The sequence below is a fragment of the Diceros bicornis genome, chromosome 2 (assembly GCF_020826845.1).
Source record: "Diceros bicornis minor isolate mBicDic1 chromosome 2, mDicBic1.mat.cur, whole genome shotgun sequence".
Classification (NCBI taxonomy): Eukaryota; Metazoa; Chordata; class Mammalia; order Perissodactyla; family Rhinocerotidae; genus Diceros; species Diceros bicornis.
The window spans coordinates 22901086-22921742 of NC_080741.1; the positions used below are offsets into that span (position 1 = coordinate 22901086).

A 20657-nucleotide genomic window follows, 5' to 3' on the forward strand; every position below is an offset into this window, starting at 1 on the left:
ATCACTTCTCCTTAGATAATATAACATGAATAAGTCAGTCAAAAACACTTTCAGAAAAAAAACGTTTTTTATTTCTGTTTATTCATTTATGCAAAGACAGTATCAGCAATAGGTAACAGGAACGTGCTTTTAAGTTTAAAATTAATTTTCCATTTTGAAAGGTTCAGGACTTTGTCTCTCTTTCTACCTTACTCTTTTAAGTACTTCAGTCCAACAAAATACACAAATAAAAAGTTTATTCCCTTACTTTTCTTAAAGTCATACTGGGATAATTATAATAGTCTCTTTAGAATTTAGGTATCATTTATAGTAACCTGGAGATTTAATCACAGAATGATACGTGTAAGAATGTTACAGCACACACAAAAAAGTATAGAGAATTTTAAAAAGGACAAATTTCAGGGCACTTGCAAATTCTGAAGCGTAAGAAAGCCTTCTTGGGGATCTTTAAGTTAAAAGACTCTTCAGATTCAGAATGAAAATTATTAAGAATTATAAAACAACAATGGGCACTGATGATACAGCCCATGGTCACTGCATTAGGTTAGGGATAAATGGAGTCTCCACGTTTTAGTGAAGGGGCCAATGAAAGAAAGGCCAGGAAGCCACTTTAAACTCATGTCCATGGCAGGTATTATTCCATTACTAACCCTTTCCAAGGCTTAGCCCTCAAACTTCTCATACTGCTACTTCTCTTCTTCACATCACCTGTTCTTGGAACAAATCTGCAAAAATGGTGGTACAGACTGGAAAAGCAAGACTGTGGGTACAGCCAAGGGGCTCCAGGTGCTCTAAGTTGTCTGTTACGATATACAATGTCTAACGAGGAGACCAGCTAATCTAGAAATGGACTGTTAACTCGGACTCTATTAATAGTTTCTTGGGATATGCTTACTAAACAACTTTTGTGATTTAGAAACGCCAAAATTACTTTAAGTCTCCTGGACATATTTTACTTTAAAAAAGGAAATATAATGGTCTAACAAACAAAAATAAAAATCTATCTGCTCTTTAACAAATAACTAATATTTTAATGCTTTTATAAAGACAATTCCTTTCAGATACTCTGATTAACCTTTAAGTGACATAAAAAAGTTTCAGCATTCTTTAATACCAATATTTTGCACAATTTAAGATACAGCCATTGAGTTTGGCATTTCAAGGAAAAATAAAATTAAAAGAAAAAAAGGAGAATGGTAACTCACTGAGAAGCTTATATACCTCGTAAAGTTTAGTTTGTCTTGGATTCTTTAAAAAAAATTAGGCCTAGAATTTTAGTTATCCTAATTACCATCTCAATCAAATAGGATATCTATGTGTGAATTCTAGATAAAAGATAAAATATTTTGAACTAATAAATGTAAGACCCACTGATTGGACTGTTAGTTTAGAACCTGTTTTACTGGGTTTAGATAGGGAAAACTTCAATAAAACTAACTATATATTGAGTTCCACTGATTAAAAATGCAGTTTTAAAACTCTGCTTTTGTTGTAAATTTCTAGACAAATCATAAATGTAAAGCACAATATTGTAAATATTGTACTGCTCACAGGTACTTGTTGGAGAAGTGAAATGCTTGTACTCAAACTATCAAAATTCTGACCTTTCAAAATAGTAGGTTTTCTAAAATAATTTTTTGAAAATCAGTATTTGCTTTTAAACTCTTAAAATGTCAATTTCAATTTTAAAAAAAAGTCCTTACAGATAATTTTTAAAGTTATTCCTTTCAGTCTCAATTATTTTTTACTTTTAACTATATTTTCAACACAGAACCAGTTTCTAAATAAACACTCTAATGAAAAACAGTTTCAATGTAAAATAAAACTAGGCAATCTAATACAACCTGTATAGAAAGTCTGAGTGTGATTTATCAAAATTCAGAATTAAATTTCTATAATAGTGAAACACTTTCAGTCTCTTAATATTCAAAACCAGCAACTTCCCATGAGACTCGAAAGTCAGCAGAGAGGATCAAACAGATTTAAGTACTGCCCGACTTCTTCTAAAGTGATGCACTCTTTTATCCTAGAAAAGACAGAAAGTCCTTTTTACTTCATTGAAAATTTCCCATTATCACTATGACCTAAGTGAGTTGCAAAATACTTAAAGCATTTATTTTGGGTTTAAAAAATATAAATAATGAGGAAAAAAGTGATCATTTTTAGGAAGCATTCCTAAACTTTGCGATATCAAATGTACCGATGATTAGTTTTATTCAACAATTTTTAAAAAAAGAAATCTCGGTAAACTCAGAAACAGAGGACTTAGATATCATTTTATGTAGCTTCTTAATTAATGATTTGGCAGTGACGTCCCAAAGACAGCTGGTGGAAAATGCATGTCATTTAAAAAAGTACTGCTTCTACTAACAAGTGCATCTGGTAGAAACACAGCTTTAAGAATAGCACTCCACTTCGATCTGAAATCCTATGCTTTTAAGGTTAAAAGATAAAAGTTTTGGCATATTTAAAGGCATATCCTTAATTTGTGATGAAGATTTATCATTCTTTAGGAAATGAACAGAAAAATTAAAAATATATGCAAAAATTTCTTTTCACTTTATGTTGCCTACAGATGTGCAGACAGAAGGAAGTGAGGCCTTATAAAGAGGAATGGAGCTGAGTAAACCAGTAATAACATGAGGACTTTCTTCTCTACATATTTAGCTTAACTGTGTCCTTTTCCTAGGGATTAAATTCAACTGTCATATAAAGAAGGGTGACTTCTGGAAATTATGTAATCTGTCAACAGGGTAATATCCTATTTAGGTTGAAGCCAGAAAAGTGGTCACAAACTCAAATTATCTTCAAAGGTCAGGTAGGATATTAAAAGATTATGAAGGAGCTGGAATTAAAACAACAAGTGGAATTTACCATGGAAACAGTGTATATACCCTGCCTCAAGGCATTCAAATTCAATTAAAAAAAAAAACACAACAATAACATTTAGCCAATCAAAACAGGTCTAGATGCTAGACTACCAAATTCTGACTCCCAGCCCAGAGGAGCAGAAACTCCCTAGAAGATTCAAAGGGAGGCTTTTGTCTAATACCAAGTGAAAACTCAAGTTTAAAGATCTGCTTTGCAAACAAATCGGGTTAAGTACTACCTATTTAACCTTCAGAACTCTGGCAAGGTAAGCTGTCATATGACCCAGGTTCTTTCTTTTTAAATTGTACCGTTTATGCAGAATGAAACAACATTCTTTTGTTGTAACCCTAATGTCAACTTTAAATAAATATGTTTACTCTCTGTTGAGAAGATGGTAATAACTTAATCCTGCTACTGGTATACTCTTCTGCATTATACGAAGTCCTTAGTATTCCCTTTAAAAAGGCTTTAAGCTTCACCCTATGTCCATTCATAGATGGAAAAAAGCTATTCTCCTTTCCCTGTTTTAAGACACAAAGCAATGGTTAAAAACTTCCCTTTGAATGTAAAATGGAGCAGTCATTTTGGGAAAATTCTGGCAGTTCCTCGAAAGGTTAAACATAGTTATCATATGACTCGGCAATTCCACTCCTAGGTATACACCCAAGAGAAATAAAAAATATGTCCAAATAATAACCTGTACACAAATATTCACAGCATTATTCATCAGAGCCAAATAATGGAAACCACACCAAATGTCTATCAAGTGATGTTTGGATAAACAAAATGTAGTATATCCATAAATAAAAAGAAATGAAGTACTGATACATGCTGTAACACTGATGAACCTTGAAAACATTATGCTAAGTGAAAGGAGCCAGACATAAAAGGCCACTTATTGTATTATTCTATTTATATGGAATGTCCAGAAAGGAAAATCCTTGAAGAAAGTAGGTAAGTAGTTGTCCATGCCTAGAGGAGTTGGGGGGAAATGGCGAGTGACTGCTAATGGGTAAGGGGTTTATTTTTGGGGTGATTAAAATATTCTAAAATTGACTGTGGTCATGGTTGCACAACTCTGCAAATATACTAAAAAGTATTAAATTATACACTTTAAATGAGTGAATTGTATGGTATGCGAATTTTATCTCAATAAACCTGTTATAAAAAAATAACAAAAAACTTCCCTTTACTAAAGCACAATATTCCTTTCCCCACCGGAGCAACCAGTTAGTTCCTTTCCATATTCATAGACTAATTCTCAGAACTAAAAGGATCTTAGAGACCATTAGTCCTGTGTCTCCTCATTTTAGATTTGTAAAAACTGGAGCCTTCATAAGATTTAAATGATTCCTCCAAGGTGACAGAACCAGGATCAGAAACAAAACTTTCTTAAATTCAAACACCTACAATCTCTTCCATTTCACCAACTCTGAATCAACTTCCATTTCCTTCCAATTCAGCTTTTTTTTACTGCTTCACTTTACCTCTTCTCCCTCCACACTGTTCAAGTACGTCATCTGAGTGATCGATTTCTCTTCTTCCATGTACTTGTAAGTTCTGCTTTCTGCATCTGAAATTTTCTTTTTCTATTTGGTCAAGGCAATATTCTCTTTTTACTCTCTTCTTTCGTGAACCTTTTCAATTATAAGCTTCTGCTAAAGGTTTCTTCCCTACGGACAAACTACACTATATCAAGGTTTGAGCAGCATAAAATACACTGCTAGGTAAAACTCACTTGCAGTAGTTTACTGGGTTACAGTCAAATGCTAAGAGTTCAATTAAATGCTCTATGTAATCTCAAAATACATATACCAAAGAAAAAAAGATGCTTCATAGCTGACAAAATGTGCTTTTTATCCTGTATACTATTCCTTTCATACCTTGAAGTAGTCATCTTGAGTAACAACAGAGTTTCTCAGTCTGTTCTCTGGATTAAATAGACAAGATACCACTGTCTGTATGCTTCGGTCCACAGATTTCTGAAATACAGAAGTTTTTTCAGTAATCTAAAGACTATTCTTCCTTGTACTCACTGTAACAAGCTTTTTAAACAAGTTTAATGAATACATATGCTTATTTCTAAAGAATTCTTATGTAATTCATAATTCTTACCACATGTCACTTACAATGTAACTTTTGTACTAAATTTAAGAAATATATTAGAACCTTAGTGATAGAGTATTGGTTAAAAAAGCTCAATTTAGTAAAACCCTAATATATTTGCTTAAGGCTCTATAATTATTCCTGTGAGATAAGAAACCGTGAACTTCAACGTTTCAAGAAAAAAATATCCAGGATAAAACCTGATAATATAATTATATCATACTGTAAGCTATTTTTTCAAATTTTAAATCATGTACCAAATCAGGGAATTTTTTCACCCTATAGTTCAGTAGTTTTCAACATTTTTTTCCACTCAGAAACACATAGACCAGCCGGCTCCGTGGTTTAGCGGTTGGGTGTGCACGCTCTGCTGCTGGCAGCCCGGGGTTCGGATCCCGGGCGCACACCGACGCACCGCTTCTCCAGCCATGCTGAGGCCGCGTCCCACATACAGCAACTAGAAGGATGTGCAGCTATGACATACAACTATCTACTGGGGCTTTGGGGGAAAAAATAAATAAATAAATAAATAATAAAAAAAAAAAAAAAAAAAAGAAACACATGGACCAAGTTCACACACTCCAATGGGAATTCTTCAATGTTATGCATATTCCCATCACATCAACTACTTCCACATTCCCACCCACTCAAGAAAACACAGGAGAATTCAAGAGGGAGAGTATTGTTATTATAGGAATCTGCTCTAATAAAAAAAAAAAAACCTACTCTGCCTATTTCAGTAATTCAATTATACTAGTAACTCTACCACTCTTGAGAGCTGCTACCACATATAATGTTATGGAGAGAATACCGTAAATAATCGTTTATTACTGTTTAGCTAAGTAAATGTTTAAATTGGTAAAAGACCAAGCAAATATAATTCATAGTAATTCCTCTTTTGAAGGGTAGAATTCTTGAGGAAACCTGCCCACTGCATTCTATCAAATCATGTTAATACAATATTTATTAAAGTATGTTAAAAAAACAAAAAAATGAAAATGGAAGAAAGGACTACTGAATCAGAAATTATATGTATACATTGAAATTTGTACATGTATATATTGAAATTTCTTCAACTTTTACATAAATTGCTGAATTATCAATTACTAAAGCTCTGTAATTTATGGCTTCCATATTTAAATTTGGGCAAAAATGCTTGCTTCTCAAAGAACCATTATTGAACCTTGAAAAAAAATGAAAATATAAATATTAATGAACAAAATTAGATGTTTGCCTTTTGTGGGCCATTTCCAGAGGATGGAGCAGCTTCATGAACTGAGCATTCACTTGGCAAAACTTCAGCTCCTGGATCAACTTCATTACAGTGGTAGTTAACAGCTGTATAAGCCTACATTTTAAATGAAAAACGTGTAATTAAAGAAACGTACACTAGATACATTTCTAAACAATCCATTCTCTGAAATGGTGCACTGATATTGGAAGTTTAAATATGGTTTGTGTTGAAGTTCAATTACATTATTTCAGAAACTTGATTTTAAACTGAATAGTTGAAATGCAGTAAAGCAGTCTTTTATCTTGAAATGTTTCCTAAGCTTCACCATAATCAGAATTAGAAGGGCTCTAAGAAAAATGAACTCCAACATGTAGTAATCGAATGGGAACTTCCCAGTGCCTCAGAATTTTAACTCATATCATATCTCTCAAATATCCAATCCTGATGAAAGAAAGTAACAAAGGCTCAGGTGTTTTAGAGGCAGCACTCTCTTTTGCTTTATTCCTTTTCTTATATAACAATATTAACAGTAAAACATTTCTTTCCCTTCAACAGATTTCTTTTATGGGTAGAAAAGTAGAGGCAGATTCAATAGTAATTCTAAATCTATAGAATTAGAATTAACATAGACATTAATACTACTTTCCTTGGATTATATATTCTATCAATAAGTAACTGAGCACCTATTGCATGCAGAGCGGCCACTGCTTAAGCACACAAAAACAACCTGAGAAACAAAAAGCAGTTTCCCCCATGGGAGTATATACTTGGGTTGACAAGAAATTAATAAAACATAACACATAATGTAAAAGGGCATTTAAAAATATTTCTAGACATACATGATATGGCAAAGGTCGATAAATACATTACAGTTAAACAACAAAATACTTTAAAATAAAGAATAGTATATGTTTGGCTAATTCACCTTACCGGAGGTATAACATAACTCCTTTGTTCCCCAGCGGGCCACTGAGGTGGCATCTTAAAAAAACAAAGGGAAATAATTATTTAAATATTCTTATGCATTTTCACAAAGACATGAGATACTCAATGTTGAGGTATTTGTCATGCTGGCTCTTTGAACCTGTTATAATAAAATAAACAGAATGGAAGAAAAAAGTACTTTATGTTTCTAATATGTGAGGGTTTTATTGTTACTTTCATATATAAACCCACTTTTTTCTCAATTTTCTGGAGTTGGCTTTCAGGAAAACTCAAGGATAGTCGTTCTCTGAATTTATTGCCATAGATGTGGTCCTATCTATGGGCAGAAATTCAGAGAATGCCTATCTTGTAGTAGTTAGCTAAAATAAACACTATCCAATATAACTGGAATTCAATGATCTAAGAATTGAGTAATCATTTTATTTCAACCCATCTCCCTAGAAAAATTTATGAAAGTTAGCCTGGACGTTTCAGCTATTTGACAGCGAAGATGGAAGAATACAAGAAGGGAACATCAAATCTTACAAGACAGTATAAGAGAAAACTTCTTGCTAAGTATATTCCTGTCAAAATATCATTCCCTTATTTCTAAATAATATAAAGGCCTTCATTCTAGATTCTAAGTTTTTCTTAAATTTTAGGCACACTCAACCAGTTTAAATGACAAACTATTAGGGGAATTTATATAAATAAAGGTCTCAATAATATTCCAAAGGAAATCATTTTGTTCTCTCTTAAATTACCTGATAATTATATACAGGCAGCTGATATCCAGTGATGACCTGAACTGGTGAACTTGGATAAGGAGGATATGCCTGAAAATAAAGTTTACAGAAAAAATGGATTAACAAGGTAAATTTTTAAAAATTAGAGAAGGAATATTATTCCCAATATAACAAAAACACGCGAAGAAATCTTCATTATTTTTGTATATACAACGCAGGATTCTATTTAAGTGACTGGCTTCATGAAGAAAAAAATACTCTTTGTCAAATGTTAGCCTTTTGGGCAGGGAGAAGGAAGGGATAAATAGGGAAGTGACTGATTTTGCCAGCACAGGTTTATCTTATTTGTATATTTATCCCCACCCTGAAGTTCTTTCTTGCACTGGTGATAAAACTCCTTTAGGATAGATTTCCATGTTAAAGTTATATTAACACATCTGCTATTTCTTTGTAAAAATACTTTTAGGCAGTTTTGTGTTCCTTTGACAATATAATAGGGTAATGTATAGTCAATGTATAGTCTTTCTACAGACTTTATGGCTCTTTCTGTATTTTACTTCTAAAAGTTAAGGGCCATATATAACCCCAACCTGGAAAAGAGACAGTACAATGTCTTACATCTTTCAGTAAATATTGATTGAAAAAAATCTAGGTAGTAACATTCATGAACACACCCAGAATAGGTAATAGCTCACAGTATACATTAGGAACAAGTGGGGCTTTTCTTCTAGCCATGTTCAAAGCAAGAAAAATAGGAAAAGATATACCCTACACTTCAGATACACGAAAAATGTAAACACAGGAGACAGACTGCAGACTATTTCACTATTATTTTGTTTCTTTCTTTTCCCGCAAATAAAATGTCTTTCAAACTAAAGAAAGTAAAATGAACTAAGAACAACATAAACGTTATTTATCATCAACAGGAGATAGTAAGTATTCCAAATCCCACTTCAAATATTAAAGTAACCAGGACCAGACAAATTATATGCCAGAAACACAGAGAATTTACAAATATAGTTAAGTGATCAGAAAATCTATCCATTCTAGAACCAGAATACATCCAGAAGTCAGCAATCCATATGAGGAAGCATCTGGAAATCACTGCAAACACAGAATAGCTAGAAGAACTGCTAACCTGAGAGAAGAATAAACCAGGCAGACACATGAAGAAAGCTGCCTTCAAATATTTAAGGAGTTATCGTATGGGGGAAAAAAGGGAAGAAATACATTGTATGTGGCTACAGACGTCAGTTCTAAGATAAAGACTTCCTAGCTATACAGAAGCAGATTTTAGCTTAGTATAAGGAATAATGCTAAGAATGACAGATTTCTAACAAAAGTAATAAACTTTCCATCACTCAAAGTATTCAAACAGGGACAGTATTATCACTTATTATGGAAATTGTGGATATAATTCCACAGAGGGTTAAAATGTGAGACTGGGTTACTTTTAGGGTGCCCCCATCTGTAAGTCTCAAATACTATAATAAATGAAAAAACAGAAACGTAGGTAATTCTTACCTGAACGTACTGAGTTATAGGATTCATCATGGTTGGAGGCTGCATATAAGTTTCAGTGTTTGGATTACTCCAGACACTCTGAAATTGTGGTGGAGGAGGAGGATTAAAAACCAAAGGACGTGGCTGCACATGATAAGCACCTTTTTAAAGAATAAAAAGAAAACAAAACTTATTTTTAGTTCTCTGAAAAGCTTCGTGTGTCAACAACAACAATTCCTTTCTTTACTCACATAAATTTTGTTTCCTGATTGCAGGGCCCAGTTTCAGCTTTTTACCATGGAAATTTATTTGTGACTGAAAATAAAACAGTACAAAATTAAAATCAATTTCCAAGTCTTTACTTCCAAGACTTTGGTAAACATCCCAAGTCCTCTAAAATTCCTACTATCAGAGAAGATCAGTGGTAAGAACATACCAAATCAAAATTTATCAGCATGAAGCTACCTTACCTACCCTCAGTACTCTAGTCAAGCGTCACAAGGTGTCTCAGAATTTGACCCAAAACCTTTACACTCTGTCTTTAACCTTTCCTATCACTAGTTCATGAAGCTAGATGCCCAATCAAAAATAAACAGTTTCTGGGGCCAGCCCCAGTGGCCTAGTGGTTAAGTTTGGTGCACTCTGCTTCAGTGGCCTGGGTTTGGTTCTCAGGCACAGACCTACATCACTCATCAGTGGCCATGCTGTGGCGGCAACCCACGTACAAAATAGAGAAAGACTGGCAACAGATGTTAGCTCAGGGTGAATCTTCCTCAAGCAAAAAAAAGGAAGATTGCCAACAGATGTTAGCTCAGGGTGACTGTTCCTCAGCAAAAAAAACCCAAAGCCATCTTCTGACAAATTATATAAGATTACTCTAAGTCTGAGTTTCAAACAGGAAGTCTACCTATTTCTATATTTTATACAAGACTGAGTACATATTCAGGACTCAAACAACATTAAACATTGCATCCATAAACTAATTAAGAGATTTTTCCATAAGATTACTTACTTCTACTATCTTCTGCACATCCACGTCATTATAAAATGAAACAAATCCATAGCTAGAAAGGCAGATAAATGAAGTATAAAATCACCACTATAACAGTACATGGTTTAAAACTTCTAGTATTCTATGAAATAATTGACAGAGTGATAATGATAAAAGATGAAAAATATACTGAGATAACTATCTGTAAGATGTACATGACAGATCCTCTATAAATATTACTGCTTTTTGTTTTCTTACCTTGATCTACGTCAGAATGCACTAAGATTAAAGATAGTGTGGGAACCTCAATCATTAACAGAAAATTCATACCTACGAACCTGAATTTAATTTATTATCTATGGTAAGATGGTTAAAATTTAAGATATTGTGAAATGTGAGAAGAAAACAATTCTTTGATAAAACTGGTTAATCCACTTATGTGAAATAAATAAAGATGGGAAATATTTAAATACAAACACTTAGGAAAATGATTAAATAAAAGAGCTGGCAGCAAACTTTTATCCTCTACATGAAAGAAATTAACAAAGCAACAAATTTCATTTATACAAGTATAAGACTACCAGTTCTGAATTCTTCTTCTCTGACACTCTACAGATGCTATAGTTTAGACACTTTTTACAATTTATACTGAACATATGTTTTACTCACCCTTTGGACACACCAGTTCGATCTGTGATTATCTTCACTTCTTTTACTGAACCATATTTAGCAAAGAAACTTCTAATTTCAGTTTCATCCATCTAGAGAGAAGAATTTGACTTCAAGAGTAAAAACTCAGCATTCAAAATTTTTAATTACACTATAAAAAAAGTTTGATGCTGTGGAAGTATCTCCCCCCAGTATCCCAAAACTACCCATAGCTCTTTGTCAAAGGTCTTTTTAGTCCCTATAGATTAAATGTAAAACCAATTCCAAACCAGCATGAAGCACAAAAAAACTTTATGTTTGCAATAGGGCCAAAATCCTATTATTCACAAAATATTTTTAAAATAAATGAAATATGAATACAATACCCTAACATCAATTCCACCAACAAAAACCGTGTTTGGCATGATTTTGCCTTCTGGTAAAACATAGCCTTGGCTGGTGGTAGCTGATGAGGACTGGGTGCTGGCCTCTCTGGAGATGGTTGAGTTTGGAGCCTCAGGATTTGCAGCAGACTGTAATTTAGAAAGCAGATGTCATCAGTAGATATATAAGCAAAAACCATACATGATGTGAAACATTATTTTTGTGTTTAAAGTACAAAATATTTTCATATAAATTACTTTCATTTAAATTAGTCATGAATACAACTTAGTTCAGGCTCACGATTTACAGTAATCAGATCAGTGTAAAATTTTAACAAAGGAGTACAGTATTTTCTTAAATCCAGTGTTGCTCATCACCATCTCTTGTAACAATGCTGTGGTAGAATACTGATTTTATAGTGATTCTGTGAAAATACTATGTGAACTGATAAAAAATAATTGGAAAGTTCAGGTTTGTAAAAAATAAAATTATTGAAGTTATCCTGTTCTATGCCAATAAGCAAATTTTCATTTTACTGACTATCTCATTAAAAAGCACGATAAATCTTTAAAAAAGATAAACAAAATTTTTTTAAAAAGCTGCATCAAAAAGAAAACGAACAAAGTTTTAAACCAATTTGTTTTGCCTCGTCTTTCTATTCACTAAAATTAACATGAATTTTATAATTATAATACAGTCATGTGTCACAATGACAGGGATACGTTCTGAGAAGTATGTGGTTAGGCAATTCTGTCATTGTGCACACATCACAGAATGTACTTACACAAACCAAAATGGTATAGCCTACTACATATCTAGGCTATACGGTATAGCCTATCGCTCCTAGGCTACAAAGCTGTACAGCGTGTTACTGTACCGAATACTGTAGGTAGCTGTAACACAATGGTATTTATGCATCTAAACATAGAAGTACAGTAAAAATATGGTATAAAAGATAAAAAATGGTACACCTGTGTAGGGCACTTATCATGAATGGAGCTTTCAGGACTGGAAGTTGCTCTCGGTGAGTCAGTGAGTGAGCGGTGAGTGAAAGTAAAGGTCTAGGACATCACTGTACACTACTGTAGACTTTATAAATACTATACACTTAGGCTACGCTAAATTTACAAAAAAATTTTCTTTCTTCAGTAATAAATTAACCTTAGCTTACTATAACATTTTTACTTTATAAACTTTTTTTTTATAGTGAGGAAGATTGGCCCTGAGCTAACATCTGTGCCAATGTGGGTTGCTGCCACAGCATGGCTTGATAAGTGGTGCAGGTCCATGCCCGGGATCCAAACCTGCCAACCCAGGCTGCCGAAGCAGAGCATGCCGAACTTAACCATTACGTCACTGGGCCAGCACCTTTATAAACTTTTTAATTAATTTATTTTTCTTGCAGTGAAACATCTGAGCTAACATCTGTTGCCAATCTTCCTCTTTTTTTTTTTCTCCCCAAAGCCCCAGTACATGGTTGTATATGCTAGCTGTCAGTCATTCTAGTTCTTCTATGTGAGCCACAGCATGGCAAGTGACAGACAGGTGGTGTGGTTCCATGACCGGGAAGTGAACCCAGGCAGCTGAAGCGGTCAGTGCTGAACTTTAACCACCAGGCCATCAGGGCTGGCTCAAAACTTTTAAATTTTTTTTTAACTTTTGACTCTTTTGTAATAATATGTAGCTTAAAATACAAACCTTATCATACAGCTGTACAAAAATATTTTCTTTCTTTACACCCTTATTTTATGTTTTTTTCCTATTTTTAAAATTTTTTATTTATTTTTTACTTCTTAAACTTTTTTGTTAAAAAACTAAGACACAAATATAGCCTAGGCCTACGTAGGGTCAGTATCATCAATATTACTATCTTCCACCTCCACATCTTGCTCCACTGGAAGGTCTTCAGAGTTTGTTTACACCAGCATCCCCATAAACATATGAGTAATGCGTTGCACTATGACGTTATGATGGCTATGACATCACTAGGCGACACAAATTTTTCAGCTCCGTTATAATCTTATGAGATCATATAATCTTAGAAAACCGTAAGTCATATATGTGGTCCGTTATTGACCGAAACGTCATTATGTGGCACGTGACTGTATTTCCTGTGTTAGTATTCCCGCTTTACTTTGGAAATGGATCATGAAAACATTATTTGCTCACATATCGTAGCTCCTGCTAAAAAAGGGTTTATAATTCTTTTCCCTAATACTAGGATATTCAAAGCATCTTCTGAAATAACATTTTTCTTCTTGAATAACACCAAGTCAGTTCCACTGATAATTCTAATTTTCACAGTGGGCTGACAGACATAAATGATACCATCTTTATTTTTAGATAGAGACACACGAAACTCATTATTTTTCTGGATTCTGGTCAGAACTCTGTCTTTAGTATTCCCACACTAAAGTTAATGTAAATTTGTCTGAAGCAGAATTTACTGGTAACATATATGTTAGAAAGGCAGTATAGCATAGTGAAACAAAAAGTGATTTAGTCAGGAGATCTAGGTTCATGTGCCTGACCAGGTTATAAGCCACTTACTTGCCAGACGTTTATCTCTGGGAAAACTGCTTTTCGAATGAAGCAAGATAACATCTGTGAATTCATTTGGTAAAGTATAATGTGGTATGCCAATATAAGTTAGTGTCCTGTTATAGGAATTTATTTTCAATAGGTTAAAAAAAGTCTCTTTCCTGATTTTACTATTTACTTAGTTATTTTGTAGATACTTCATTAATTAACAACCAATTTGAGTTTGAACTTCAAGAAACTACTTTATGGCACATCCACTCATTTGAAATTCACTCATGAAGTGCCTACTGATTATAAGAGGTAAATACAAAAGGCTGCAAGAGAGAGCTAAAGCTATTACACCTCTGCTTATGGAGGAAAACAAAAGGAAGGACAAAATAAACCAACTGATGCATATTTTTAAAAAGGTAAGCACAGTAGTTTTTATAGAAATTAGTAACAATAAAGAAACAGTAGGTAGAGTTCCTGTTTTGTTAGATGCTAGAACTTACTGATAATTTAAGATTCCACAAACTGCTATACTAATTAGAGATGAAATCAAAATTGTCAAATTATCAAATTTCAGTGCTTTGGCTTTTCTGTATTAATTTGTGCTTATACTTGCTATTTTGTGTTTCTATTTGAATACCTCCTAATTCTTTCCTTTAACTATAGTACAGTAATATTTCATGACAATGAAGAGAGAGAGAGTAAAAAACTTCTAAACTTATTCCACTTTTTGATGTTGGATAATTTTTTTTTAAATGAGACTATACTATATAAGCCACATATCTTGAACTATTGAGAACCTGACTGGATTTTCCTTCACTATAGACAATTTACCAATACCTTTCAACTAGCTCATTCAAAAATCCAAAACACAAATAAAACAGAACAGTGGTTCTGAAATTCTGGTAGACTTTCTTTTTTCCTTCTCAATCTCCCCTTCATTTGTGGATGAACTTTGGACACCTTTTTATTTGATCAGCTATTTATAGTATTGCCTGTCTGTGAACCATAATGGATGCATTTACTTTACAGATGCAACATCAGGCCAGAAAACTGTGCCAGATTCTAAGAGGTTATGATAGTATTGATTTTCAACTAGGGGAGACTTTGTGGCCCAGGGGCATTATTGGTTGTCACAACTGAGGGGTGCTCGTGGTATCTGGTGGGTAGAGGCCAAGGATACAATAAACACCCTGTAATGCAAAAGACAGCCCCACACAACAAAGAATTATCTGGCCCAAAATTTGAATAAGGTTGCAGGTGAGAAACCCTGTGACAGTGTCGCCAGAGCTGAAGAAGAAAGTTCTAATTCTCATACTCTATTTACAAAAATAAAATGAATACTTGAGACAAATAGTTATTTTGGAAAAGAAAAAAGTTATTAAATATTATAGGAAGTTTGGTTTGGGGCTGCCTGCTTGATTGGGATATTAAATTCATCAAATCATTTTACTAGTGTCATGTTTTAAATTAAGGAAGGCACCATCATGTCCTAGTCCTCTGCCAGCAGGTGGCGCCCAAAGCCAACAAAGAAAGCAAAGAACTCCATTTTAACAAGACTGAACAGCAGGGATTTTTGAACTCCTACTGTGTGTATTTATATACAATTATAATTCATATACACAAAATCCACAACCAATAGACAACCTTTGGTCACTTTTAAACTATTACCAAAAATACTCCACAAATAAATGCTTAGGTTAAAGCAAAAAGTTTTATGTTAAAGCATTAATCTTAACTATCAATAGCATACAGAAAATAAATTGCATGTAAACTAAATTAAGTAATTACTTTTCTTAAATATACCTTCAAGTGAGCTGGCAGGTTTTGAAATGAGTAACACTGGGATATTAAGTAGGGGTCAACTTGGAGGCCATCATATATACAATTCTCATCACTGCTATTTACAGTAATATATTCCCTGTTATATTTGGATAACCAAATAACAAAGATAACTAAAAGCTGAAAAAAAAAACCTTATAGTTGCTAAAGCTCCTAGGATGTCAGCTCTTTGACAACATTATGTCTACATGTAAGCAAACAGAGATCTATGTATATTGACCAGGAAAAAAGTCTATAATTTGTAGCTATCAGAGTTATATCCACACAAGGAAGGAACTAATACAAAGAAAAGCTGAAATTAAGGAAATAGGAAATGAAAATCAGAATAAAACTTTTTAAGTAAATCCAAGAGTAGACTCTTGGGGGGAAAAAGTCCAAAACAATAAATATACAATCCTGGCAAAGCTAAGCAAGAAAAAAGGCAAGGCAGAAAAAACGCTCATTAATTGCGAAAAAGGCGATATAACCACTGATTATAAGAGAATGCTATGTATAAGCTCTATGGGAGTAAATTTGGAAATCTTGCTGAAATGGCTAACTTGCCAGAGAAATGTGAATTTTTAAAAGCAATCTGAAGAAAACAAAGAATACTCTATTCCTGACTTAGTTTCACTAGGAGTTTTTCCAAACTGTAAAGAAACAGATAATTTGTGTGTATGTAGATGGGGGGGGGGGGCACCAAGACAGAAAAAATGGTAGATAAAAGAGGGAATAGAAGACAAAGAAAATTCAAATGCTTTTCTTAAAAAAATTTTTAGAGAAAGGAGGAAAAAAGAATACTTCTCAATGAATTTTACAAAACTAGCACTATCTAAATAACAAAACCTGATTAAGATAGTCCACCCTTGCCCCCAACACAGAGATGCAAAATTCCAGCAGCACATAAAAAATACACAATTAAATACAGTTTATATTGGAAATGCAAGGATGGTTCATTCTTAGGAAATCTGTTACCGTAATTCAACCTGGAAAAAGCATTTGATAAAATACAGCATTCCTTTTTTAATTTTAAAAAACCCAAGTAAAATGGAAATAGAAGAATCTTTTTTTCTATTGATCTAATTCTAAGCTATCATCAGGCTTAAAGTGAAACGTCAGACATTTCCATCGAAATAGGAATAAGGGCATCTCCTTATCACCACTATAAATTCCACTATATATGACAGAGGGTTAATGTTAATATAGAGTTAATCTAAACCATTAAGAAAAAGATAAATATCCCATTAGAAAAGCGGACTAAGAATTTATAAAAAAGAAACAAAAAAGCTAATGACAAACTTCAACCTCACAAATGATAAAAAAAAAAAAAAAAGCATATCAACACAGTGAAATATTTTCCAGCCATCAGATCAGCAACTTTAAAAAGTATAATACCTCTCATTGGAAAGAGTGTGGAGAAGAGATCACTTTACATATTATCACTGGGAATATATACTGGTAAATGCTTTATCAAGAGTAACTTAAAAGAATGATAATTTAAAATTATTATAAAATGGGCATTAACCCTTTCACCCAGTGATTTCACTCCTAGCAATTTATTTCAAGGAATTAATAGAATAGGCATGCCAAAACATTTGCACAGATACTCGTTCTAGTATTGTTTTAATAGAAAAATTATTTACTATAAGAGAATTTCGTAAAATAATGGTACAATCCTATACTCTATATATTCAAAATTATTTTAAATTTATCTTTGCAATAATGCCCACTATATTAATTGAAGGATGCAGGTTGTAAAATAGTATTGTATAGTACGGTACAACTTTTGTAAAATAAAACTTATCTATCTATATGCAATACATACATCAAAACTTTTAACATTGGTCATGAGTTGGGATTAAGATGGACCTCTACTTTCTCACACCGATTCCTTTCAAATGAGTTAATATGCTACTTTTATAATCAGAAAAAAATCAATAAAGCTATTACCGTTTCCCCTCTTTGTCTCTAAAAATGGAGAGGAAAAATTATTGTAAATAATTACTTACAGTAACTCATAGTGATTACTAAATAATTATTAACACAGAGAACTAGGTGACAAAATTATTACAAATAATAGTTATACATAACTAGATTTTTATTTTAACATTTATATGTACTAATATAAATTGAATATAAATTTCCTCTCTTCACCTCTAAAAATGGAAAATAATAACTGTACCATAAAGAAATACACACAGTATTTACACATTTGTGACAACGGTCGGTCAGAAGTGTTCACAGAGCTGTACTCCGTGGTGGTCAACCAACTCGAGGCGTTTGTGAAAACTCGCACAAACGCACACGCCAAAGAGCACGTGCGACTGGACGCACATTTTGGTTCAAGTCCCTGGTTTATCGAGAGGAAAAAAGCGTCCCATTAAGACATTTCTAAACCCCTCCAACCCGCGGTCCCGCAGAAACCCAGGCCACTCCGCCTCGTGCGGAAACCATGGCGTCCGGCTCGCCCTCCGCCCGAGGCGGCAGCACGAGGGAGCCGCAGCGGCTGCGGCAGGCACGAGGGGCCCCGCGACAGCACCGCATCCCGGCGCCTCGCTCGGCTCCGGGCCGCGCCCTCCGCACGCCTCGCTGGCGGCTCCGCGGAGCCCGCACCCGACACCACACGCCACCCAGGGGCCCCGCACCCCACCACGCTCACTAGGGCGGGAAGGAACCGCCGCCTGGGAAACGCCGCCTCAAAGGCACCACGAGCCCTTCCGAGAGCCCGCGCCAGGGGGCGTCCGCGCGGCCGCCGCCATCTCGCGGAGGCCGCCTCAGGCCCCAGGGGAAGCGCGGGAAGGGAGGCCGCCGGCGGGGTGGGGGCGGGGTGGGGCGCCCGCACCCCAAACCCTGGCCGGGCCGGAAACCCAGGCCGAGCTGCAGCTTCGCTGGCGACTGGCGTGGGGGGGGGGGGGACGTGAAGGCCGCGGGCCTCGCACGTGGTCCGCTGGCGGGGATCCAGCGGGGTCCCCGGGCCGCACGCTCCCACCACACCCCCACCCCCTGCCTGCCCCTCAGGGCCTTGTAGGCCGCGCCCTGGCCGCCCGACGGCCGCCTCTTCTCCCCGTCAGGCTGCGGCCTACGGTGCCCCCAGGACAGGAAGGCCGAGTGACCCCGCTTTCGGCCCCCCTCCCGCGCCAAATCCGAGTCTCGACCAAACTGGAGGACCCCGTCCTGGAGGACCCCGCCGGGCTCGCCCCCTCAGGCCTCCTCTCCTCAACTCACCATGATGGCGGCAGCTAGCAGTTCCCGCCGATAGGGCTCGAGGAGCAGCAGAGGCCGCGCTTCTGGCACCGCTCTTGGGCTGCTCGTAGGTCCGCCGGTGCCCGCTGGCTTCGAGTGGGCGAGAGGATGGAAGTCGGCCGAGGATGGACGAGCAGAGGCGGGTGGCGAGGCGGACGAGCCCCGAGACCCGGGCGGCCAGGCTGAGGGGCGCGGGCTGACTGCGGCGTGGCGGCGGGGCGCCGGGTAGTGGGGCTCGTCTGAGTGGCCTCAGCCAATGGGTGACAGCGCCCACGCCCCCTACGGGGGGGCTTGGGGGGACGACGGCGCCCGGATCGGGGGTGCATAGGGGGTGCGCGTAGGCCGGCAGCGTGCAGCCCGGAAGGCGCCGCCCTGACACACACGGACAGACAGACACACACATCACCCTGAAAGCGCCGTTCAAGCTCACTTGAAATAGGTATGCATACTTAAATATATCTTAAAATTAAAAAAAAAATTAATGTATCTAGGCTCTAGTTTCAAAATGGCGTCCTGAACGCAGAGGATTGGCCCGATCACGATTTTCCCTATCGCTGGCCCCCAATTCAAATACCTACAGAAATGGAAAATAGAAACAAGTCTGTGGAAAACGGGCAAGGAGACATCAAAAGTCCAGAAACTTGGATGCCTTCTGTCAAGTTTGAGGCAGATGGGGTTGGATTGGAAGAAATAAGAGGTAGGGCACGCGAGTTTGGCGTTCAGGACGTTCATTCTTTTCAAGACACATTTATTAAGTACCTACAGTTGCCAGGTACCCCAGATACAGGAGTAAACAAAATGGGCAAACATTTTTTCCTCCAGGGGGTTTAAATTGTAAGAGGGAGAGTTTATCTTCTAGGCCTTACAAGAAGAAGCTAGGCCTGCCTAGAGAATTCTAGAACATTCTCAAGGTCAGAGAAACAGGGCCTAGAGCAAGGGTGAGCTGTGGGGCAGTTGGCAGAGCAAATCACACAACTTTGGGAACCACTTCAGCACCTTATACCCAAAAGGGTAACTGACTATGACTTTTATTCTCAAACTTCACTTTTGTACTGATGAAAGTCGTTAAACTGTTATTTTGTGAGCTAGCAAAATGGTGGACATCTGTAACCTGAAAACTGTTTCACTACCAACACTGAGCATTACTGAATAAAATAATAACTAACCTTATTTTTAATATGCAGCTAAACCCATGAGAAATGAAGGGAAATCCCAAGATGTCAGAAATTAAAATAAATTGAAAACCAGAGCAGTGACTTGTTGAACTGATTCTTCTCTGGCCCTGAGTATGAGGGCTGGGGCGTAGGTCCACCAAAAAACTAGCTTGCCGTGGCCTGTCCCGGTTTTAGCACTGAAAACCCCCACATCCCTGTAAACCAGGCCCCAGGGAAACCAGGACAGTCAGTCATCCTAAGTGAGGGCAAGATGATGTTAGTCTCTGTAACTTGAGGCCTGGAAGTATAGGGGCAGGAGGTAAGGGTTTGGAGTAGGTGGTGGGAGTGGGAACTCAGTACACTACAAAATGCTGTTGTCCCTGAAAGTCGTCATCCTCAGGAAAAGAGTAGACTAGGGAAAAGAAAGAACACCCCGTGGGTAAGCAGATGAGGAAGCTTGTTCCACTTCTGGATGAAAAGAAAAAGTTATTTAGCTCTATGAA

General features: G+C 36.3%; 1 protein-coding gene across 1 annotated transcript; it reads right to left on the reverse strand.

Moving 5' to 3' along the window:
• Positions 1 to 1736: 1736 nt before the first annotated feature.
• On the reverse strand, positions 1737 to 19169 carry DAZL (deleted in azoospermia like). Its single transcript, XM_058549163.1, has 11 exons — positions 18983 to 19169; positions 11410 to 11556; positions 11045 to 11136; positions 10397 to 10448; positions 9636 to 9699; positions 9406 to 9545; positions 7900 to 7971; positions 7142 to 7192; positions 6212 to 6325; positions 4755 to 4853; positions 1737 to 2026 (listed from the first exon to the last, which is right to left on the reverse strand). Exons 1-11 carry the CDS (start codon positions 18983 to 18985, stop codon positions 1973 to 1975), a joined length of 888 nt encoding a protein of 295 aa, XP_058405146.1. The 5' UTR covers positions 18986 to 19169; the 3' UTR covers positions 1737 to 1972.
• Between the last annotated feature and the right edge of the window lie 1488 nt (positions 19170 to 20657).